Here is a 23,163-nt window from a genome sequence, read left to right as displayed (position 1 = left end):
CACAGATGAGGAGCTGGACAAATGTGAGGGTAAACAGATTCAGGTGGTTTTGAGTTTTAGCTTTGAATGAACCTCCAAACCAGAGCTGGTTGAATATTTTCCATAGAAGTTTGATAGTTGACTTTTTCCAACTATCTGATTTCAGATACTAGAACAGAGGATCAGCTCAGCAGCAAACTCATACTGGTAGCGGAGGGCAATTTTATAGCTATAGATATATTACAAACACTATTCTTTATAAAGAAGAATGCCTACACTTGCCTCTCCCGAGCAGAGCCAAGATTCTGATACATGAAGAGTAGAAGGGTGAGGTTGAAGCCGAATGTGTCAGACTACTTCACCTTGTGTGGTCCCTTGAAATATGTGTTACCTATTTATGCTCAGTCTTTTCCATTTTGTATTTAACTGTGACACACTGAGTAAGTTTCTCAGACCTGAACATGAGCTCTGTGTAAACTTCTCTCTCACCCCAACAGAAGTTGGTTCTGTAAAAGATATTACTTCACCCTCCTGGTGTCTCTAATATCCTGGGACCAACATGGCTACACCACCACATATACAAGCAATGGAAGATATCAAATTTTTCTGCCTAAAATGGAAACTCAACAACATGAAGAAAAAGGAAGCAAAACTTCACAGCAACATCTACTTCCTAAGCACATGCAAGAAATAAATCTCCACCCGCAGAGGTCTCACCATCTATAACCCTCTGAACCCTACATACAATTACAAATATGCTGAACAGCTCTTTAGACAGTCTTCAGAAAAACTGAGGAACCTCTTACTACACCTCATATACTCGAGAAGGGACCACCTCAAACAAGAAATCATCGCATGCTGACACATACTGGAAGGAAAAAAAAATCAAGGAAGTTATCTAGAAATCATGCAAGAAATCCAAAACAGCTGTCAAAAAACCTGATGACAACCATCCAACACAAAAATGGAACCAACTACAACTACTCCACAACTCATAGAACACTATCTCCAGGAGAAACCAAGGTACCAGTACCCACTACACGGACACTACACAACATCTGAAATCATCAATTTATCAAGACCACCCCTAACTGGAGCAGAATTATCTACACTCTCTAAGGCAGTGGCTCTCAACCTTTCTAGACTACTGTACCCCTTTCAGGAGTCTGATTTGTCTTGCATACTCCCAAGTTTCACCTCATTTTAAAACTACTTGCTTACAAAAATCAGACATAAAAAAAATACTAGTGTCACAGCACACTATTACTGAAAAATGGCTTACATTCTCATTTTTACCATTTAATTAAATAAATCAATTGGAATATAAAATATTGTACTTACATTTCAGTGTATAGTATATAGAGTAGTAGTATAAACAAGTCATTGTCTGCATGAAATTTTACTTTGTACTGACTTGGCTAGTGCTTTTTATGTAGCTTGTTGTAAAAATAGGCAAATATCTAGGTGAGTTAATGTACCCCCAAAAGATCTCTGAGTACCCCTGGTTAAGAACCACTGCTCTAAGGGACTGAACTTCTGCCCAAACACAGAATCTGATACCATACTAATATGTGGAGAACTAAAAGAATTCTTTCGCCGACTCCACCTCAAAGAATTATTTCACAACAATGACAAAACTACTCAAAATTACCGGGTCCCCACCAACAACCATAAGAAAAACAAAGAAACATTTGACTGGACACCATCCCAAAGTAGACAAAAATCACACTCTTGATCATTACATGAATTGCTTCAAGAAAAAACTAACCATGAAATCCTTAACAATCACATCCACCACAATCTCTCCACCACCGAGAGGACAGATATACAGTCCCTGAAATCTAACCACCAGGCAGTGATCAAATTAGCAGACAGAGTAGGTGCCATCGTACTCCTCAGCCACGATAACTACAAGGCTCACCAACAACTTGCCCACACCACCTACTATCAAGAACTCAAAGATGACCTTATGCCACAATTTACCCAGGAATTTAAAGATATCAAATCCTTCCCCAGACAACTCCAAGACAAACTATACAAACTCTTCCCCCCTATGAGCCCACCATAGGGACTTTCTACATGCTGCCCAAGGCACACAACCAAGGGAACCCAGGAAGACCTGTGGTATCGAGCCACAGAACTCTTACCAAAGGAATATTAGAACTCATAAAAACCGTCCTCAAACCTCTGACCACACAAAGAGCCAGCTTCCTCCAGACACAACCAACTTCCTCTACAAACTCCACAATATTAACAGCCTCCTTCAGAACACCATCTTTGCCACCATGGATGTCTCTTCCCTATACACCTCACAATGCAGCATAGCTGCCTGCCTCAAATATTTACAAGACAATGGACAACCCTCAGATATCCACACCAAACACATCGTTAGACTCATCCTTTTCATTCTCACCCATAACAATTTTACATTCAACAACATTCTCTAAATCATGGGAACAGCCATGGGTACTAAGATGGCTCTAGAGTGACCACCTTTTCAAAAGGCTAAAGCAGCACACATGCAGGAGCCCCCCCCGCTGTGGCCCCACCCTCAATCCTCCTCTTTCCGGGACCCCACCCTCTGGTCAGGCTGGAAGTCGGAGCCAAACCATGGTAAGAGCCGCCAAGGGTGCCCGGGCTGCTGTGTGGAGTCCAGTACCTTCCACCTGCCCTGGGTTGGGGTCCGGGGGGAGCCTCCCCAAGAGCAGACCCAGAAAGTGATCTACTCCAGATGGGGTTTTTGGCTCCTAATGGCAGAATGACTCCAAGAACTGAAATTAGAGCGTGACAATTTAATTCTGTATGAAAGTACAGTCCATTAAATATGATCTGATGACGACTTAATTACTTCTGTCTCTGTGTTGTTGGCTCATGCTTTTTTTTTTTCTTGCTATATTGAATAATATTTGTGACAAATTCTGTATAGGATTTGGAGAGGATTACCTAAGCACATTGACTATTTGCTGTGCCTGAAGAAATGGAAAGAGTGGTAATTTTCACCTAATCAAACACTGAGGCAACTTAACCTGGTGGATTGGTCAGTAAGACAACTATACTGGAACCCAGTGATCTGACAGGGCGGGGTGGGGAGGCCTATGTGATTTAGAGAATGTTGGTGTAGTGTGTCTGGTGAAAATGCTCCAAGCCAACAGGAGAGAGCTCTCCCGTTGGCTTAACTCCACATCCACGAGATGCAGTAGCTATATCGGCAGGAGAAGCTCTCCCACTCACATACCGCTGTCTACATGGGTGGGGGGGGTGGTTAAGGTCAGTATAACTACGCTGCTCAGGGGGGTGGGTTTTTCACATCCCTGAGTGACATAATTATATCAAAGTATATAGTGTAGACCAAGCTCGAGTCTGAGGTGGCAAGAGGATATAGTGTTACAGAAGTGCAACTCTCAGTCTAATGGGAAAGGCAAGCCCTGTTCTCTGGATTGTTCCTAATGGTTGCAAATGTCAGTGCAATAAGGAGTGGTTGGTCTTAAGGATTTTAAACAGAAAACAGAAGCCTTGAAAGGTGACCCTATCAGCCTTACCTTACAGGTGCTAGTTCAGTGAAACCCAAACATTTTACCTTGCCCCTCCCCCCGCCACTCATCTTCACTGGGATTTGACATCCCTGCCCCATGCTTGGCAACTTAGGGTGACCCCCTCGCTCAACTTAGGATGACCCCACCATTCTGCTGCCATTTACTTGTACAATAAGGTTAAAACATTTCATTACCCCTGCATTCAAATACCAGAGTGATGAGTAACCCAAACCAGCCATAATTAATTATTTTGGCAAAGCAGCTCCATATGCTGCTCACCTAGGTAGACTAGGCGTGTCTACGCAAACACCGTCTGCTCCTGAAGTCTCTTCCCACAGCTCATCACTAGATGTCAGAGTAGAGCTCACTGAGATCCTGCTTACAGGAGTAAGTGCTTAATTATACCTTCGCCATGTGAAGGTGGTATAAGGGGAGATGGCACAGATAAAATTACCAAATTAAGCTAAATCTTCTGAAGCCAGGGATACATCATTTAAGTTTGTCCACATAAAAGGTATGCACTTTTTAAAACATTGCAACTACTGTGTATAGACAAGGTCAGAGCCTTAGGGCCTATTCTCTCCTCATTTACATGGATGTAACTTCAGTGGAACTACTCATGATTTACTCTTGTGCTAAATGAAAGGAAAAATGAGGTTCATAGATCCCAGCCCTGTGACTGTCAGCAGCTCATGACAAAAAATGAACAGTGTGTGGTTCTTAGGTTTTATCTAATATTTGGCTACACTTCCAGTTATTCAGTAGTCACATAATTACTAAAATTAGAAAATGTGCACACTGCTGGTTTATCACAGCTATCACTCCCCTATCATTGGGTACTCTTATCTGAAGCTTCTTTAGTGCAATGGCAGAACAGTTTGTAATTATCTCCAGCTGCAAACAAACCACAACCACAGTCACTCATCAGTTAGCCTCCAACTTGTGACACAGAGAATAGCTCTTGGGCATGACCTTCAGTGCCATAATCACAGACTTCCATTCAGTAAACTGAAATGCTCTGAATGCACTGAAATTCAGTGCACCTCCACTGGCTCAATTAACAAAGGGACCCTGTAAGCAGGTATAAACACTGCCTCTTGCTCCAGAAGCTACATTGGTACCATAATCACAAGTGTAATATAAGTATTCTTACTGGAGCTAGGAGAGATACTCATACTGAAACAAAAAATACCCTAGAAATAATTTGCTTCCTTTCTACCTCAGAGCTTCTGTGGAAATATGGTGCTTCCTACAAGATTTTTTTTTTTTTTTTTGCATCAGCAAAAATTTTGTCAAAGTTGGGCATAATACATTTATCTCCTGACTTGTCTAGATATTGATGAAAATCCCAGTGCAGCCTCCTTCATGCATTTTCAAGTTTCAGGCTGGATTGTTTGGTTTTTCCCATATGATCTGTTTTCAGGATTCCCAATTGACTCAGCTGTTTCTGTGTAATCAAAAGGGTCGGTGAAAGCCATTTCAACACCTCAGGCCCATGTGGAAAGAACAAGGAGATAGACAACCAAAATATACAAGAGAGAGAGAGAAAAGTGGCCTGCAGTCTGCCAAAAAGGACCACTGGGGCTCTCCCCACAAAAGGATAAGGTAAGTATTGGGGTTATTGAAAGGAGGGGCTCTTGCAGAGCCTGCAATATAGAGCGGTATTGGGGGTGAGACGGAAGAGGAATGGAGGATTGTGGCCTCCGTACATTAGGATAACATTTGATGCTCTCACAAAAACTAATCCCTTTGAACTTTCTGCATTACTGTTTTTCTATGTATTTTTCCTAATTCTGAGGCTGGTTTATAGTGTGCATCTTTATACTTTTTTGTAATGTTGAGACTGGTTTCCTGGTCGATTTTATACCTATTGCTGCTAAGTGGTTTATGACATGCTTGTATGCACAGACTGTCAAATTTTGAACAAAAAGCTTTAGCTGAAAAAAGACCTTTCCATGAAGAAGAAAAAAAAGTTTCACAAATATCTGTGGACTTCCAATATAAAATTTTTTACACACAAAAAAAAAAAAAATCAAAACCCTCGTAATCAGTTTTAATTCAAAATTACTTAAAAATGTGGGGAAACAAACAATTCTAAAATGGAGTCTTTCAAACCCTGCAAAATGGAAGTTACAAATTTTTAACAGGGTTTTCCACACTGTATTTATTTAACTTTAACCAGCTCTACTTTTATACCTAGTTTTTCTTTTAAGAGTCAAATTTGCTGCATGCTCTTAACTTTCTGATTGGGTTGGCATGGTTATTTTATTTGAGATCATCTTTGCAGTTCTAGAAATATATTGCAGCAATTATTTTAAAAGAAGAGGGTGGTTTTGTTGTTTTAGCCATCTCTCCTTAACAAACCTGAGTGCTTGACTTCAAGAGTGTAAAATGCTCCACTTTCTTTTAGGCTAGATATACAAACCCAAAAACCACCTCACTGTCTCCACTCTAGAGGTTATGAAGTTGACAAACAGTTCTATTCAGCAGCTACTTTACCTTTGCCTGAGAGGTTAGGAGATGTCTTATTATTCCTTTTGCTTCCTATTATTTTAACTGTATATATTACATGTATGGTGTGGCACTGAGGCATCTGTGATACCCTGCTGCTGCCAAATATTTCATTACATTTTCATGGCTAATTTTCAATTTTGGATCTGTGTACAGTGCACAGGTCTGCAAAAAAAAATAATCACATTTTGTAATGCTTTGGCTACTCATTCAATGCAGCAGGAGACCTTGGTTGGATACATCAGGTGGTCTGTCTAGCTTTCCTGCCGCTGCCCCTGTACTAGAGGCATGAACCTGCTCCCATGTGCACTGGCACGTTTCCATAAATGTGTTGGGAACCAAGATACAGGGCTAAGTGTACGACTTTGCTGATGCTCTTGAGCTACACCCATATTGACGTGTGTCTTACCTGGCCCAAGAACACAGAGAACTTCCTTCACACAGTGTAGTTAGCACCCCATCATAAGCCTTACCCCTCATCCAAAATACCACCACCATTATCTTTATCCACAGTTTCCTCTCTTCCATCACAAAAGAGATTGTGTGAGAAATCTTGGCCCCATTTAAGTCAATGTGACTTTTGCCATAAACTTCAATAGGGCCAAGATTTCACCCAGGGTGCTTACATAAAACTAATAAATGTATAGTCCATTTCTCTCATTGTCTATTTTAAAGAAGATGGCTGCTGTCAAACTACTGATTCTACTTGAAAGTTTGCCTATCTGAAATTAAGTGAAACTGGCTTTCTGTACTTTTAGATGATTGTACGTGATCTTAGGATCAACTGCCTTAAAAATCTCAGAATAAAGAAAGACTAAGGGCATGAAATCACTCAAAATGGAACAGAAAAATGGTATATAATTTTGTGAAAAAAATTCTCATTTTTCTCACTGCTCTAATTGTTATGTTTTATGAGGATAACTGGCCAAATATTACTCTCAGTGATTCTGGATTTATAACAGTTTATTCCACTAACTCTGAATTTGCACTGTTAAAACTAAAAGCAAATTTGGCCCCATATATGAGGCTGTATCTAGGCATATATACAGATTTCTGGAACCAATGTAACCACCAAATACACAGAGGCGCCATGCAATTTGACTCTACACTGTCCAGAGAAAAGATCACCAGCTGAGTTCACATTAATCAAATTATTGTATTTGTGAGAAACAATGTCATCACATTTTGAACATCAGGTCAAATGACAAATTCTAAAGAGTCATCCAAAGGTTAAAAAAGAAAGCGTGCTTATCTTGTCTATCACTTTAACCACTCATTTCGACAGTAGAAAGGTGTATTTGATAATTTTCCATGCGGTGGGACACAATTTTAAAAACAGAATTCTCCATAGAAATCAACATAAATGGGGAGTTTTGCTTAAAAACTGCCAGCATAACATGGCCCATAATCTTTTTCTGAGAAAATATTTGTTAAACAATATATTTTTTGAAATGACATGAAGCTTAGTGGGTCTTCAGGAAATAGGTTTGTGCAGAAGCAACAAGCAGTCATCTAAGGTAACAAGTTGATTTTTATTTTTATTTTTTTTTAAGCTGTTCAAATACATTTATTTCATCCACCACAGAACAGGTCTGACTTACTGCTCATAGCTTGGGCTCTTCCCCCACAGGAATGCTAGCCTGTCCAGGAAGCCTGCTGTCCCCCACTGGAAGGCAGATAAAAGTGCCTGACAGATACAGGAAGTGATCTCAGAATTACTGCTAGATTGTAAGGCTACACTGATTTTGCTAAGGCCAACGCACAAGTTGTTTGTTTTGTTTAAGTTTCACAAACAATCTACCTTAGGACATGCCCCAATAAAAAGTTCTTTCCGATTTTTTATGGACTGGTTCGCAGCTATTCCCCTCCTCACCCTTGCATCCTAGAAATAGTTTGTTCAGACACATTTAAACTAGATTCAATAAATTGCACTATTTCCACTAGATTCTACTTTTCAATCCTAATATGAGCTGTGAACTCAGTGCCATTTTCCTTGGATGACTGGGAGATGAAGCTTGCATTTTAATAGACTTCTCTATGGAAGATTCAATTCATAAAACATGCAATTTACCTAGAATCACACATTTAACTTTTCTCTGGTTGTTTTGAAACACAGATGTGTAATTTCTCTCGGGAAAAATCCCATTCTTGGATCTGCACTGCAGACCTCTACTGCATATTGACCTCAGTGGGAGTTCCATACAGCATTTGAGTGAGGCTATGCAATAAAGAACTGCAGTGCAGGTCAGAGACCAGGAGTTTGCTCTCAGGGTGGCGACTTAGCTACACAACTCCCATAACTGTCAATGATAGTTGTGTAAATCCTGGCACACCATTCTTAAAGTGAACCCTTGAGAATCACATGCAATCATTTTAAGCTATTAGGAACATCTAGCAATTTGTTTTGCTACTGCTACAAATTGAATTAAATACACGGTGTGACAAATTTGAACTGGCTTTTACAACAATTCAAGGGAGTAAAACAAAGGTTAGAAAAAAATGCCTAGTACAGCCATTACCCACTTGGGTGTGAAACTAAGGACCATTTAGTACGCTGAAGTCCATGAGAGTTCCACGCATGACATTGAGAGCAGTTCTGTAATCCACTGGCCTTCTCCTGTTATGTCATGATAACACAGCTACTCAGGATATACCACATGAAACAAGAAAGGATGATGAAAAGCACAACTCCCTCCTTTGTGTGGTATGGAGGAACTTTACAAAACTATACAAACCTTGAGTGACACTGAAATCAATGAAAGTTAGGAGCCTAAATATCTTTGAGGATCTGAGCCAAAGTCTGCATTACAATACATTGCTTTCCAAACCCAGCCTATAAAAAGAACGGCACTTTTTGGTTCTACTCTACAGCTATAGTTGGATCAACATTATGTTAGTGAAAAAACACACACATAGTTGAAGCACAGGGTAATTATAGACTCAATTCCACAAGTCCTCAGCACAGATTTTTCATGAAAGTCAATGGGCACTCCTCAGCTAGAATGCTTGCAGCATAAGACCCAATACATATGAAATAATAGTACAGTCACCAACATCGTTAATGATGTAGCGAGAAACTCATGCAGGTTTATTAGATTTGTAATAAGAACATTAAAGAAAGAATATAAACATTTCAGTCTAGGAGCTATACTTAGAAACATTGGGCCAGAGCCCTAGCTGAGGTAAATCAACACTGCAATAACTCAACAGACTTCACTGGAGCTGATTTATAATCAGCTGAGGTTCTGGCCACTGTATTTACATTAACATTTTCTATAATCATTGTACTAAAGTATTGCTGACATTTTGGATAATCATATTATTAGCAGCATTTAAAACAATCCAGGAAATGGAGTAGCCTCAAAAGGGATGTACAGTAATAAAAATCCAATTTTATCAACTTTTCATCTTCAGATTGAGTTTGAACATTACTCTAGCAACCATATTAGAACTTAGAGCAGAGTTAATTATAATTGGTACAAGAAGTTGGATAGGATAAAAAAACCCGTCTTTTAGACTCAGACTGCAGCTATTATTGGTGACACAGTTATATGAAAAAAGTTACCCTTGTGTTTGGAAGTGCTTGAGAAACATAAAATGTTCAGTTATCTTCATCTTTGAAATCGCAGCTGCTTACAGAGATCCACTCATATAGCAGGGAGGAAAATAAACTTTGTTTTAAAATAAAAATATTGACTTTCTTTAGTAGCAAACATATAACAACCCCAGTTGGTTGACAGAGTTTGAACCCAGAACCTAAAGGCATGATCCTTCATAGTTTTAATGAAGGGATTGACTGCTCTAGGTGGCAGCTAAAGTAGACTCTTTTCCTCATATGTGGACCAGCTACTAGGAGGGGAAATAAAGACCCACATTCCCTAGTGTGGGTTATATATGTACTACATTCTATAAGAGATACAAATAACCTTAGAAAAGTTGGGATTTGGATCCAAATTCTGACCTAAACTCCACACTTCTCAGGTCCATCTTCAAACCTAAAAGTATGAAGTATATGATTTTTTTTCCAGAAAAAGAGAAGTTTGGCATCGGACCCTGGTTTTAGATATACCCTGTCAATTTATGGTTTTTAGATGGAAAGAGAGTGAAACATGACCATTAAAACAGTTTTACTGTGAGCATTTAAGTTCATTCAAAACCCAAAGTCCAGGAGTGTGCAGAGTTTGGAAATGAAATCTAAATACAAGTTTCTATGAACAACTGCAAACTAAAGTGGTTTACTGTACTATATTAGATATCCATGGGAGTTGTATTCTCAGAATATGATAGCTTTCTAAATGAGTAGTCCATAAAACAGTTTCTAGGAATTGCCAGCTGGTAGTTTACATGAACATTCCAGCTCCAGTACAGATACTATCAAATTATGTGGGTCCATTGTGTTGGTGACTCAAAGTAGCATTACTTAGGGGATTGGTCCTGCTTTGAGCAGGGGGTTGGACTAGATGACCTCCTGAGGTCCCTTCCAACCCTGATATTCTATGATTCTTACATAAGCCTTGCTATAGGCCCCAGAATTTATTAGAGTAAAATAGTTGAGGCTAAATGCTTCTATTTCTTAGTGCTTTAGCACTCCAAATATTATTGAGATGGTGCACAAGTTTAGCATAGGCACAGCCCTCAGCTAATGTTCTGGGCTTATTTTTGTTGTTCGCACAGAAAGGTTTCTGGTTCTTGTCTGAGCCTCGTGGAATTTCATAATCTATTCTTTACTAAATTAGATTTTAGGTTATTCTCTACATCTCCTGGGGGGAAAAAGTCACAGCATAAAATATATATGCGAGGTCTACTTTCCATTACCACTCTCTGGATATTTAAAAGCATTTAAAATAGTATACTGTATATGGAGTATGGACAGGTTTTATACAGGCTTCCATTTTCTGTGGCCTCCTTTGAGTTCCTCTGTTACACAAATCTAAGCAATAAAAAAAAATCTACAATATTGATCTATGATACTCTAGTTACTGTCAAGGTGTAAGAAAACCTACATCCTAGTTGCTTCAAAAGTGAAGGTTACAAAGGTCTTAATATTTAATAGAGTAAAATAACTCCATAAGTTTTTTAATAATACTTAGCTCTTTGTTTACATCAATAGATCTCAAAGCACTTTTGAAGGGAGACCAGTATCATTATCCCCCTTTTAAAAAACAGGTGGGGAAACTGAGGCATGGAGCTGAAGTGACTTGCCCAAGATCACCCTGCAGCCAGTGGCAGAGCTGAGGATAGAACTCAGCTCGCCTGAGTTCCAGTCCTGGGCACTATTCACTGGGCACGCTGCAACTCACTTCCTCTTAAAAGGAAAATACCACTGTATTGGCACAGGAGAAAAATATCAGTTTTCTGTATTTGCTGTGAGCACAGTGGTTTGGCTCAGTAGCTGTATATTACAATGAGCCCAGAAACGGAAAAGCCACCAAGCCATTGAAATTATCCTACCGTTGTACATAGTAACCTCAGACACCTTATTTGCAATCTCATGTTTGGGGTGACTCACACTGGGCTCCCCTCTTAACAAGGTATACGTGGAGTGCTGTGTGTATGAGCTCAACATAAAATATGTGGCTAACAGGGATTGTGAGGCAACCCAATTCTGCATTAGTGAGAGTGCTGCTACAAAGCTGCCAAGCTATTACTGCCTGGTAGCAGGGACGATGACTAATAAGAGTGCGTAGCTAAATGCCGCATTAGCTTCACACTTAAGGGTAAGGATCACACTTAAGCTTTTCTTTTGTTTTTCCCTCACACTCACACAGACACAAACACACACACTTTTTTACTCTACACATGCAAGTAAGGGAATGGGTATGCAGGGTCTTGAGAAATATTACTGAGTTCAGGGGAGGTGCCTAGGTATTAATCTAGTTTGTGTCCACATATAGTTCTCCCAAGCCCCACATCAGAGCATAATAGCTGAGTGATGTGCAGGGATTGGCGGATCAATGCTGTTGTATATTTGTACAAGACCCCATGCCCAGACTTAAAAGTATAATGTTATAGTAGCCCTCCTGCTGTTTGGTGTGCCTGTAACAGTGCTTAATTTGCACTGGGGCTTGCCAGGGCCGAGTCCCAGCACCTCTGGGCTTGCCACATCAGTTATGAAAGTAAACAATTGTTTGAGCCCTGGAACTGCCTTCCTTACAAATTAAGCCCTGGGCAAGACAAACATTTGCCAATTGATCACCAGATACATTGGTAAATTTTCTTCCTGTGACAGGATATCCTACCCATCCAGGCAGCCTGGCTGGAGGTAGGACTAAGGCCCACAAACCCCTTTTCAAGTGTCAAGTCTGCAGAGACATGAAACCAGAACAGGAGGGGTTAATTGGCTGAGGAACAAATGTGCCTGAGCCTTGTTACCCTCCAGGTCAGGGGTGGGCAAACTACAGCCCGTGGACTGGATCCAGCCTGCGATCCAGTTTTAAGCTGTTTTACCTGTTTTAAGCTGGCCTACGAGCTGCACCACGCGGCTCAGCCCACTCCAGCCAGGTTGCAGGGTCCAGCTCCTATGCACTCCAATGGGAGCTGCAGGGGTGGTGCCTCCGGATGGGGCAGCATGCAGAGCAGCCTGGCCGTGCCTCCGCATAGGAGCCAGAGAAGGTACATGCCACTGCTTCCGGGAACCGCTTGAGGTAAGCGCTGCTTGGAGCCTGCATCCCCTGAGCCTCTCCCCATGCCCCAACCCCCTGCCCCAGCCCTGATCCCCCTCCCACCCTCCAAACCCCTCGGTCCCAGCCCAGAGCACCCTCCTACACCCCAAACTCCTCATCCCCAGCCCCATCACAGAGCCGACACCCCCTTCTGCAGTCCAACCCCAATTTTGTGAGCATTCATGGCCCGCCATACAATTTCTATTCCCCGATGTGGCCCTCAGGCCAAAAAGTTTGCCCACCCCTGGTCCAGGTGCTAGCTGACTGTGGTGATAAGGAGGAAGAGGATCAGCAGTAGGGTAGAGAAGAAAGTCTGGGAGAAAGGCTTTGGCTGGCCCCTGAAACAGGAAGAGGCTTTTTTTTTTTTTATGAAGGTTTGGACCTTGCTTATCTCCCACAAGGAGGAGGAAGAAGCAGTAGAACTCTTGTTTCTGTTTTGGAAGTGGGCCTACTCAATACAGTAGGGAGGGAGAGCTTAGTCTGAGACACCCCCACTCCATCTGAATTTATCAACATAGGTCTTTTGAGGTGTATGATATAGTGACAATAACACTGGGATTTCCTTATCAGTAATTCATCTACCATATAAAAACAAGTATACAATGACATCAAAGAAGAGAGCCACTTTTTCAACGAGAAAAAAAACAAAACACCCACCTCATGGACTTCGGGGCATGTGCTAAGAACTAGAGTGCAATCTTTGAACAGTAATTGCTGTAAAATCCTCTCCTCTCATCACTCCCACTTTGAGTCATCAAACTTAAATTTACCGTGGAGCACGTGCATAGTTTTTAAAATGTGTAACGCACACCCAGAAGAGAATTAAAATAGGAGGTAAGGAAGCCAGAATGATTTGGGAGTCTTTCCTCAAGGAATACAAAATTTTCCTTCTTGGTTCATCATAGTGAACATCAATAATTAACGGGAATAAACAGCAGGTTTGTGTAGAACAGAGATAAATGTAGGTGCAGTGCAAATAAAACACCTCATAATGAGCCAGAGTTGAGAGAGATGCCCATCATGATGATTTTTAAGGATATTCTGGTTCAATGAACATTTAGTAAGACCTGGGTCTCCTTTAAAAGGATATAAAAACATTAAGAGAAAATGCTTGGCTTTCATGTTTTAAAAAACCAATGACTAAGCTAATTTAAAATATTACTCATCCAGGTAGCAACCCCCTACAGTACATCAAAAACAAATTAATTTAAGAAAAATCCTCAAGTGGTTGGCTTGGCATTCCATGTTTTCCTACGTGACATTATGAAGCAACAGTGCAATTTGGTGACTTAGTTTGCTACAGACTGTACTTTGGAAACTGAGGCAGCAAATTCTTTGTACATAAAATATTCCCCCAACTTTTATGCAATATTGCATAAGAAAATTCAGAGCTGTTATCTATTGTTTCTTTGCACTCTCTAGTGGAGTACCTGTCCTGCATCACTAAAATGATCGCTTTGGTAATCCCTTAATTAAACTATGCCTGCAACAGTATGCTAAAATATGTTGTGAATCACAAGTTACTACCTGCTGCACTTGAAGTAGTAGTAAGAATTGCAAATGGCTAATGATTACCATTAACATAGTTAATTCTTTCACTGTTGGGTTGCTCACAATGAAAACAGCAGATAATTCCCAGATGTGAATGTGAGACCTGGAATTCCCACCAGCCCAGAACTGCTTCACAAGTCACTCCCAGGAATGACTGTTTCTAGAGATACCAAAATGACCAATATAGGCAATGAGTACTTGAGTGAGAAAGATCTCAGCAGCACTGGAAAAAGGCTACTATGGTGCAAGTGGTACAGGTGTACCAGGACCCACAATATTATGGGCCCAGCAGAGGCTGCCCCACCTATAGGAAGACTATTGCCCCCAGCCAGCCTACCAGCAAAGTGCTCCTGCCCCTTCCCCAGGGACCTGAGGAACAGGAAGCAGTCCCCAGCTGGCCAGGCTGCAGGGGGAGTGTTTGTGTCCCCTCTCCAGGAGCTCTGAAGAGTGAAAAGCGCTCCCACCTCATCCCCAGCCGCTCTCCATCCCTGGCGTGGGTACGAGTGCAGCCACAAAGCTCAGGCACTGAGTGGCTTGGGACAGCTCTTCGTGGCACTGCCAGCGCTGTTGGGGCTGCAGCTCTTGCAGGCCCTACCCGAGCTGCCATGACCCTGGACTCTCACTGCAGCTGTGCTTCAACAGGGAGGAACTCCTCCAGAGAGCACAGGCTGGGATGGGAGGGGGTGCAGAGGACACAGGTCCCTTTGTGGTTGAGCTGAGCGGCTCCAGGGGAAGGGTTGCAGGGATGGATGAGAAGCAGGTCTCCAGCCCTGGGGGAAGGACCCCTAACCTATTGTTGCACCAGGGCCCTCTGAGGCCTTGTTATGCCCCTGAAAAAAGCCTTATAACCATTGTCCAATGTTCCTGTGCATCAAGCTGCAACCACTGTCCAATACATTTCATACACTGTTATACACACACACACACTCAAGGAGAAGGTGATCATTGGACCCAAACTGTACAAAACTATATAAAAATTAAGATCCAAAATAGCCATGTACTTTCATATTCATAGCCAGTTGTGAAGCAAAATCAAGCTACAGCACTTGCTAATTTTCCATGCTACATAACAATGAGCACTGCACAGGAGACAACACAAGATCAAATGTCAGAGGTGTACTTGGAATATTATGTAAATATCATATATTTACATGAAAGATAGCAGCAATCATAAGGAAATATGACTCATCTGACACATGAGAGACACTTTCTTTTAACTACACTAGAAATGGATGGTATGGCCACGTATTGCTCTCAGTTCACTGACATTGGTGAGTCAGAAATAGTGAGAGAGTTCATGTATTTTATTGTTTATAACAGTGACCTTATAATAAAAGGCCAGCTCCTGCTCTCATCAAAGTCAATGGGAATCTTGTCTTTGACTCCAATGGGCATTGAAATGTTAATAGTATAATAATAATATTATAATAACCTGACATCCTCTTCCATAAATACCTGTGTTATAGTCATCAACCTTCTAGTCAAGTGCAGCTAGACTGAACAACTGTTGTAGCACATTTACTCCCCCAAATGGCAAGAGAGGTGGGATGAAGCCTTCTCCCCTAGGGGTCTCCACTTGGTGTGTGGTGGGCAACAAGACAAGAGGAATAGAGAGTTTCATATTTGCCAGGTAACCATCAGCTACCAGACACACTGGACACACTCAGTAACGTCATAAGAGCTCCCTTCACAGGGCCGGCTCCAGGTGCCAGCTTTGGTGACCATGATTTCTTAAGAAAAGATTTTGAGTGAGAGAAAGATTTGTATTGGGGGTCTTGATTTGACAATTGATTTTTAAATATCAGAGAAAGACAAAAGTAGGCTAAACTTTGTTTAATTTTTTTTTTTAATCACAACTTCATCATAAAAGGCAGCTCCAGATTCTGAAACACGCAGCACTGCTCACTGCCTCACTACAAAATTCAGTCACAGAAAAACTGAAATGAAAGCACAGCAAGAGAGTTTTTGAGATACCAGGCAATGCTCACAAGGTGTCTGAGATCAGTACCTGGGCAAAGGGCTTTAACAGGCACACTAAAAATAGTGTAACTATACGAAGATTGATATCAGTTTATACCCTAGAGTATAATTAAAACCACAGGCTTTGCCACAGAGACATTTGTAAAAACAGGAAATGCTTTAGGTGTGGAGCAATATGTAATAGTAATAAGAGAGAATAGTTTAAAAACAAAGCCTCCAGAAGAAAAAACAAACACTGCTAGGTATTGCTGTGCACTTGGCACTCAGGTTTTGAAATTTCTATCAAATATCTACCCTGACAGGTACAGCTTTTCTATTTTAATTCATTTGTTTGGGAAAACTATAGTCAACAAAAGATGCTTCAAAGAAACGCTTCCCAAATGAACACTCACATGAATAAGCAAGTTGGAAGGAAGTACAATAATGTGCGTATCTCACATTTATGACAGCATAAGTCACCTGCACACAATCCCCTGTCCAGGAATCATCCTCCTTGACAAAAATATATTAACACCATATAGTTCTCAAGACTTCAGATCACCAGACAAATGACTCAGTTTGCCCCTATATCAGTACAGGATTTTATCTTTATTGTTACAATAGATTCACATGGAACAATACCAACCTTCAAAGGTGATTTCATGTAAAACTCTCTCAACAGAATGCTGACTCTCTACTGCATTATATCTGTCTAGCCTATAATCTTGTAATGAGGTCTGAGAAATGAAAGTCAGCAATCCGAACAGCATTACTTATAACCCTGTTTCTTCAATCCTACTCAGTACAAAGACACACCACACAGCAGAAGGCTCCATTATATTGACTTCTTTAATCAAACCCACAGTACAGTTGCCTAACTTTAAAGAAAGCTAATTAAGGAAAAGCAAAATGTGTTCATGTCCATCAAACCTGAAAGATGTTTTCACTAATGCTTCTGGACTGTCCACAGGCGGTAGCTCATCTGCTAAGATTTCCTCCGGAGTCCTAGGATCATGAATGATGGTTGGCTTCTGCCTTTCTTTGAGATTATCAGTAAACCCACCAATAACGGTGTTCCATATGCAGTTTTGTGACTTTGACCCTTGAGAGAGAGAGAGAGAGAGAGAGAGAGAGAGAGAGGAATAAAAAATAATTAATCAGAGTGCTAACCTGTTTTCTCAGCAGTCTGGAGAAAGAAACATAGCAAATTATGTCTTTACCATTGGGTGTCTAGAATTTGGAGCTCTACCTACAGACTTAAGTCCAAAGTGGAAATAAACACTAGCATTCAGGATGTCATTTTCAAATCCTAACCTACACTATCCTCTTTGATTAAAGATTTATTTACAAAACAAAAATAATTGTCAGTAGAAAGTATTCTTCTGTTATTCTTCACACGAGATACTCAAACTACAACTGATCATGTAATGGAACATGATTAAGTTAAGGGTCAGCTCAACACAAGACATTGGCATCTAATTATTATCTTCAGTACAATTAGTTATCGTGTTTCTAATTTATTAAGATTAGATTACAGACCAAAAATTGTCTGTCTGAGGAACTAGAGCTAGTTGAAAAATGGATTTCTTTTAATGGAAAAATTTTGATTTTTTTCAGTGGCAATTCAAATACCAAAGTGTGTGTGAAAAATCAAAATATTCAATTTGGAAGAGTTGCTGTGATGCCTCGTGGGAGTTGTAGGTCTGGTTCCTCATGATCCCACACTTCTCTATAGGCAAGGATCTGTGGTTTGACTACATCTCACATGATGCATTATGGTCTCTCCCCCCCACACACACCTTGGCAGGGGAAGGCAATGCATTGTGGCAGTCCCTCACCATGATGAATCATGGAAAATGCCATCTGGCCTGGGAATCCAGCCCACAGAGGAGAACGGAGATATGTAGCCACTGAACTTCAACTCCTATGAGGCATTGCAGCAGTATTTCCAAATCAAAATATTTCACAGTTTTCAGCCAAAATATTTTGGTTTCCAAGTGTTCCGTTTTTTCAATAAAAACAGAAATTGTCCACAGAGGAAAAGACACTTTTTGCGAAAAATCTGCTAAGTTGAAAATCCTATTTTCTGTCAAAAAGCATTCTGACCAGCCCTTTGAGGGGCATTTTCAATATGTATGTTTATCTTCAGGAAAAAAGAAAAGATTACTAGATACATCACTAATCAATCTTTGTGTGACCAGAATATCTCAGAGATGAGAACACAGGCATCACCTAAAATTCTCAACACACATTTGTAAGCTATACACCTACTTCACTGCCACCTAAAACCCTAGAAAGCCATATGCTTGGCTTAGGGGGGGTATGCGACTTTTCTCTCACTGTGCATATGGGAGAGGGTTTCACCCTTACAGTTCTTCTCAGTACCAAAGTACATGTGAAAATCCCCAGATGTCAAGAGAAAAATGTGGCATACACTGAAGCATCTAAGCTACACGTTTAGAGGAATGTTCTCACGTAAATGCATTATGATTAGAGCTGGACAGAAAACATTTTTTCACAAAAGTTTCATGAAACATTTTTGTCAAAATTCCTTTTTGATGTAAGTTTTACATTCAGCTCTTATATTGACATATGGCCAATAGCAACATTCCCACACCCTCTCCACAGTGCACAGAATGCCAAATCAGGGAACGTAGCACCTAAATTCAGATCCCCAACATGCTACAATTAGGCCTTTTGGTAAAAAATTTAAAAAGTGAAAATATTGTGACATTCCACCGCCTCTCAACAAAAAATAAATAAAATCTGTAATGGCAACAGCGTTTTGCAAAAAGGTTAGTTATTATAAAAAAAAGGCCATTTTTTAAACAACAAAAATTTGTATACGAGAAATTTCTATGAGCACTATTAGTTAAACATAGCACCTGCTTTTTAAAACAATATAATTTGATCATCTCTTCCATCTCCAGATTTGCCAGTCTTTCACCAACATTAAATTCACATGAAGACTTTTTTTTTCTTTTTTTAAAAATTAGACGTCAAGGCACAGCATTTCCCTATGTCAGGTCTTGCAACTTAAAAAAATTACAGTAAAATAAAAAAAACTTGGACAAAACTATGGATGAGATCTTCAAAAATGCCCAGATTACTTTTGCTTCTAACTCACTTCAGCACTTTTGAAAATCTGATCTCTACCACCATGCCGAAAACCTGCTACATGCCAAGTTTCAGACAGCATAGGATGCTGATGGTTTAGTTAGCAAACCCAAGAAGAGTGGTGTATAACTGAAATTAGCTATAGTAGTGCCAACAGGCATCACACTATAATGATGTAGCATTAGCCCTACTGGATTTCATAGGATAAAAAGATAGCTCCTTCTTCAGAATATCAAACCTGCTTCTGGTCTTGCTCCAGAGGCTTGTAACTTCATGCAAAATTAAAATTGGAGAAATGGGGTTCATACTGAAATTAGCGACTCACTTTTATACAGCTTTTATAATGCTTTTGTAAGTTTCCAAGCATTCCTCTGTCATTCAGAAGCAAATTGTCCAGTAGCACTGACTAAAAAGCACATGACAGAACTAACAGTTCTTAATTAGTCCTGACTGTCTATCACTATACTATATATAAAGTGGGCAGTAAAACATTGAATAAAGCACATCTTGCCACCCTACCTCCTGAGAGAATGTCACAGGGAAATATAGCATTGCCATAAATATAAAGGGAAGGGGTAATCTCCTTTCTGTATACAGAACTATAAAATCCCTCCTGGCCAGAGGCAAAACTCTTTCACCTGTAAAGGGTTAAGAAGCTAGGATAACCTCGCTGGCACCTGACCAAAATGACCAATGAGGAGACAAGTTACTTTCAAAGCTGGGGGGGAGGGAACAAAGGGTCTGTCTGTCAGTGTGAGGCTTTTGCCGGGAACAGAACAGGAATGGAGTATTAGAACTTGTTAGTAAGCAATCTAGCTAGAAATGCATTAATTTCCTTTTGTTTAAATGGCTGGTAAATAAGCTGTGCTGAATGGAATGTATATTCCTGTTTTTGTGTCTTTTTGTAACTTAAGGTTTTGCCTAGAGGGATTCTCTATGTTTTGAATCTGATTACCCTGTAAGGTATTTACCATCCTGATTTTACAGAGGTGATTCTTTTACTTTTTCTTTAATTAAAATTCTTCTTTTAAGATCCTGATTGCTTTTTCATTGTTCTTAAGATCCAAGGGTTTGGGTCTGTGTTCACCTATGCAAATGGGTGAGGATTTTTATCAAGCCTTCCCCAGGAAAGGAGGTGTAGGGCTTGGGGGGATATTTTGGGGGGAAGACATCTCCAAGTGGGCTCTTTCCCTGTTCTTTGTTTAACACGCTTGGTGGTGGCAGCATAGGGTTCAAGGACAAGGCAAAGTTTGTACCTTGTACCAAAGTTTTGAGGAAGTTTTTAAGCTAAGCTGGTAAGAATACGCTTAGGGGGTCTTTCAAGCAGGTCCCCACATCGGTACCCTAGAGTTCAGAGTGGGGAAGGAACCTTGACAAGCATTAATATTAATGTCATCTGTTCCTGTATACAGAGGTTGACAGTTATGCTTTGTCGTTATTTGTCTTATCAAAGATGTATGCTGTTTTCACCCAGGAAAAGTGATATACAGGCTTTGTCTGTGGCCAACTAATTCAGAAGATACGAGCCTGACAGGAAGAACAACCCTCCCTCCTCCCTCTCCCCTAAGTCTTTGGCTCAGTTTACCCAGCAGAGCTCCCTGACCCACATGTTTCTCAGTCAGCAGCCCATACAACTTCCTAGGATATAATCTAGCTGAGGCTGGAGCAACAGCTTCTGCAATTGTGGCTGCTCGGGGGTGGGGGGAGGAGGGAAGAGAGAAGGGAGAGTCAGAATCAGGGATGTGTGGCACACACCCGCTGAGAAAATAATTTGGGGCCTCTCCTCTCTGAATATTCTTCCTCAGCCAAGTCTCAGATCCTGACCATCCCATGCTACCCTCTCAAGAGGAAAAAGAATTACGTCTATTATAAGCTCTTTTGGACAGAGACTGCCTTTTTGTTCTGTGCCTGTACAACGCCTAGCACAATGAGTTCCTGGGTGGTTAGGCCTCTAACTACCTCAATTTTCAAAGGGTATTAAGTGTCTAATTGCCATTTGTGCCTAAAGTCACCTCAAGCCAGATGCAGAGCCTGGAATAAAACCCAGGTGTCCCGAGTCCCAGTCCAGAGCTCTATCCACTAGATCACACTGTCCCACAAACCTGCCTAGCCTACTATGTGCTCTCCCTAAATCACCCATCTCTAGTACCGGGTTTAGCAGGTCTCAAAATCCAACTGTTTGCATGAACAAAGTTTGGATCTTTTATTTGGCCTGCAGTCCCTTCTCTCCTACGTCAGCCTGCAGAAACTTCAGCGTTGGATTTATTTCATCACAAATCACTTTTATAGTAATCTGGTAGAACATGGAAAACAACAGTTTAACCAATGGCTCCAAAAAGAAGGAAAAGCTGAATTACGAGGGAGAAAACTTATTGAAACCAGAAACATTTAAACAGGAGAAAGAAAAGGTGCTAAAATTATTTACTGCATTTTGTACATTGTTTCCTTTATTTCCAAACCTGTCCCCCAATGATAGGAGTCTCTCTCTTGCTGTTTATCTCTAGGATTAGAAATTCAAAAGTCTGATGAATTTCTTTCAAGATCTACATGTTGGAGTAAGCCAACCATTAAGACAAATCTAATTCACTTCACTAGAGAGATGAAATGCCATGTCCACCCGTCTTAATTGACTGTTCAGGCTATTCATTATACATAAACAATTAGGCTTAAGTGAACTGCAGACAGCAAAGGATTGTTTTCCCCTATGGCTCTTGGTGGTCAGACATCTGTCAGAATCTTTCAGCTGTCTGAAACACTGAACGGTAAGCCTTATGGATTTAACTCCCTATAGCCACAAGCACAACTGTTCAAAGCCTGATGGTGCAACACTACTTCATAACAAAGAGGGCATGCTAAGATGCCAACTATTGCAGCGATAAGAGTAGCAGCAACTTTCACAATAGTAGCGGATCGCTAAATATCTCTTTATACAATGAAACTTGGCATTTAAAAATACATAAAATTGGCTAACATGAGCCTGTAGAACAAATACAATTTAACTCCTCTTTTATTTCAAACTAATCAGCTCCGAAGGCCATGAATAGGCAGATCATCAGTGCCAGATCCTGTGTCTAAACAGGATGGGGCACAATTTTATGGCCAGATGCAGGTGGCCAATGGCCCTATGTGTTTTTCCTCCATTATGTATAGCAACAGTCCTGAACTCAAAGCCTAGGTCCCCCAAATATATTAGCAATTTCAGATACAGGTCCACACTTCAGAGCTGGTCTCTAGCTCTATAAAAATCTGAATCCACACATAACTAAAGTTGTTGCTTTGAGACCATCTGTAACAATCCCACACCATTTAGGTGTTCCTCAATTACCAGTCCTTGAACACTTTGCTTTTTATACCATTCAGATAAGATTTGTTTTTGTATTGTACTGCTGTGTGTGTTCACTTAAAATATGGCACCAAACAGGAAATGTGGAGTAAATTGTATTGTTATTGCTACCTCCCTAAAACATTTGGGGTCCCCCGTGGCTGCAGCAGACATTGACACAATTACTGCCTGATGGATCTCTCTATTTTTGCCAACACAGTTCTAGCTCTAGGTTTTTTTCACATCCTTATAGGAGTTACTGCCTTATACTACTCCTAATGAGGGGGTAATCACCACCAAACTGACTGAGTCATTATATCTGCAGCCTGGCTACCAAGTTACAAGGTCAAACTCCTACCAAAAAAGGTCTTTTTTACCCCTTTAATTAACCGACGTGAACCCCATCTCATGTCACCATGACTATCATCCAAAAGGACTAAATTGAGTTACTGTCTATGTTTTATTAATATTACTCTCCACGAGCCAGCAAATGGCCTTGGGAACTAACTCACTTCACATGGTCAGCAAA

At 40.6% G+C, this 23,163-nt stretch overlaps 1 protein-coding gene across 2 annotated transcripts in view; it reads right to left on the bottom strand.

Moving 5' to 3' along the window:
* Positions 1-23,163, bottom strand: part of PDE1C (phosphodiesterase 1C) — a 505,580-nt gene that overhangs the window by 350,966 nt on the left and 131,451 nt on the right. For both annotated transcript variants that reach the window (XM_077809239.1, XM_077809240.1), the window contains exon 3: positions 17,126-17,297. In XM_077809239.1, the coding sequence (XP_077665365.1) occupies positions 17,126-17,297 (172 nt within the window). The remainder of the gene's footprint in view (positions 1-17,125; positions 17,298-23,163) is intronic.

The sequence above is a fragment of the Eretmochelys imbricata genome, chromosome 2, assembly GCF_965152235.1.
Source record: "Eretmochelys imbricata isolate rEreImb1 chromosome 2, rEreImb1.hap1, whole genome shotgun sequence".
NCBI lineage: Eukaryota > Metazoa > Chordata > Testudines > Cheloniidae > Eretmochelys > Eretmochelys imbricata.
Note: the sequence above shows the minus strand (reverse complement) of the source record. Positions and strands in the feature narration are given on the sequence as shown.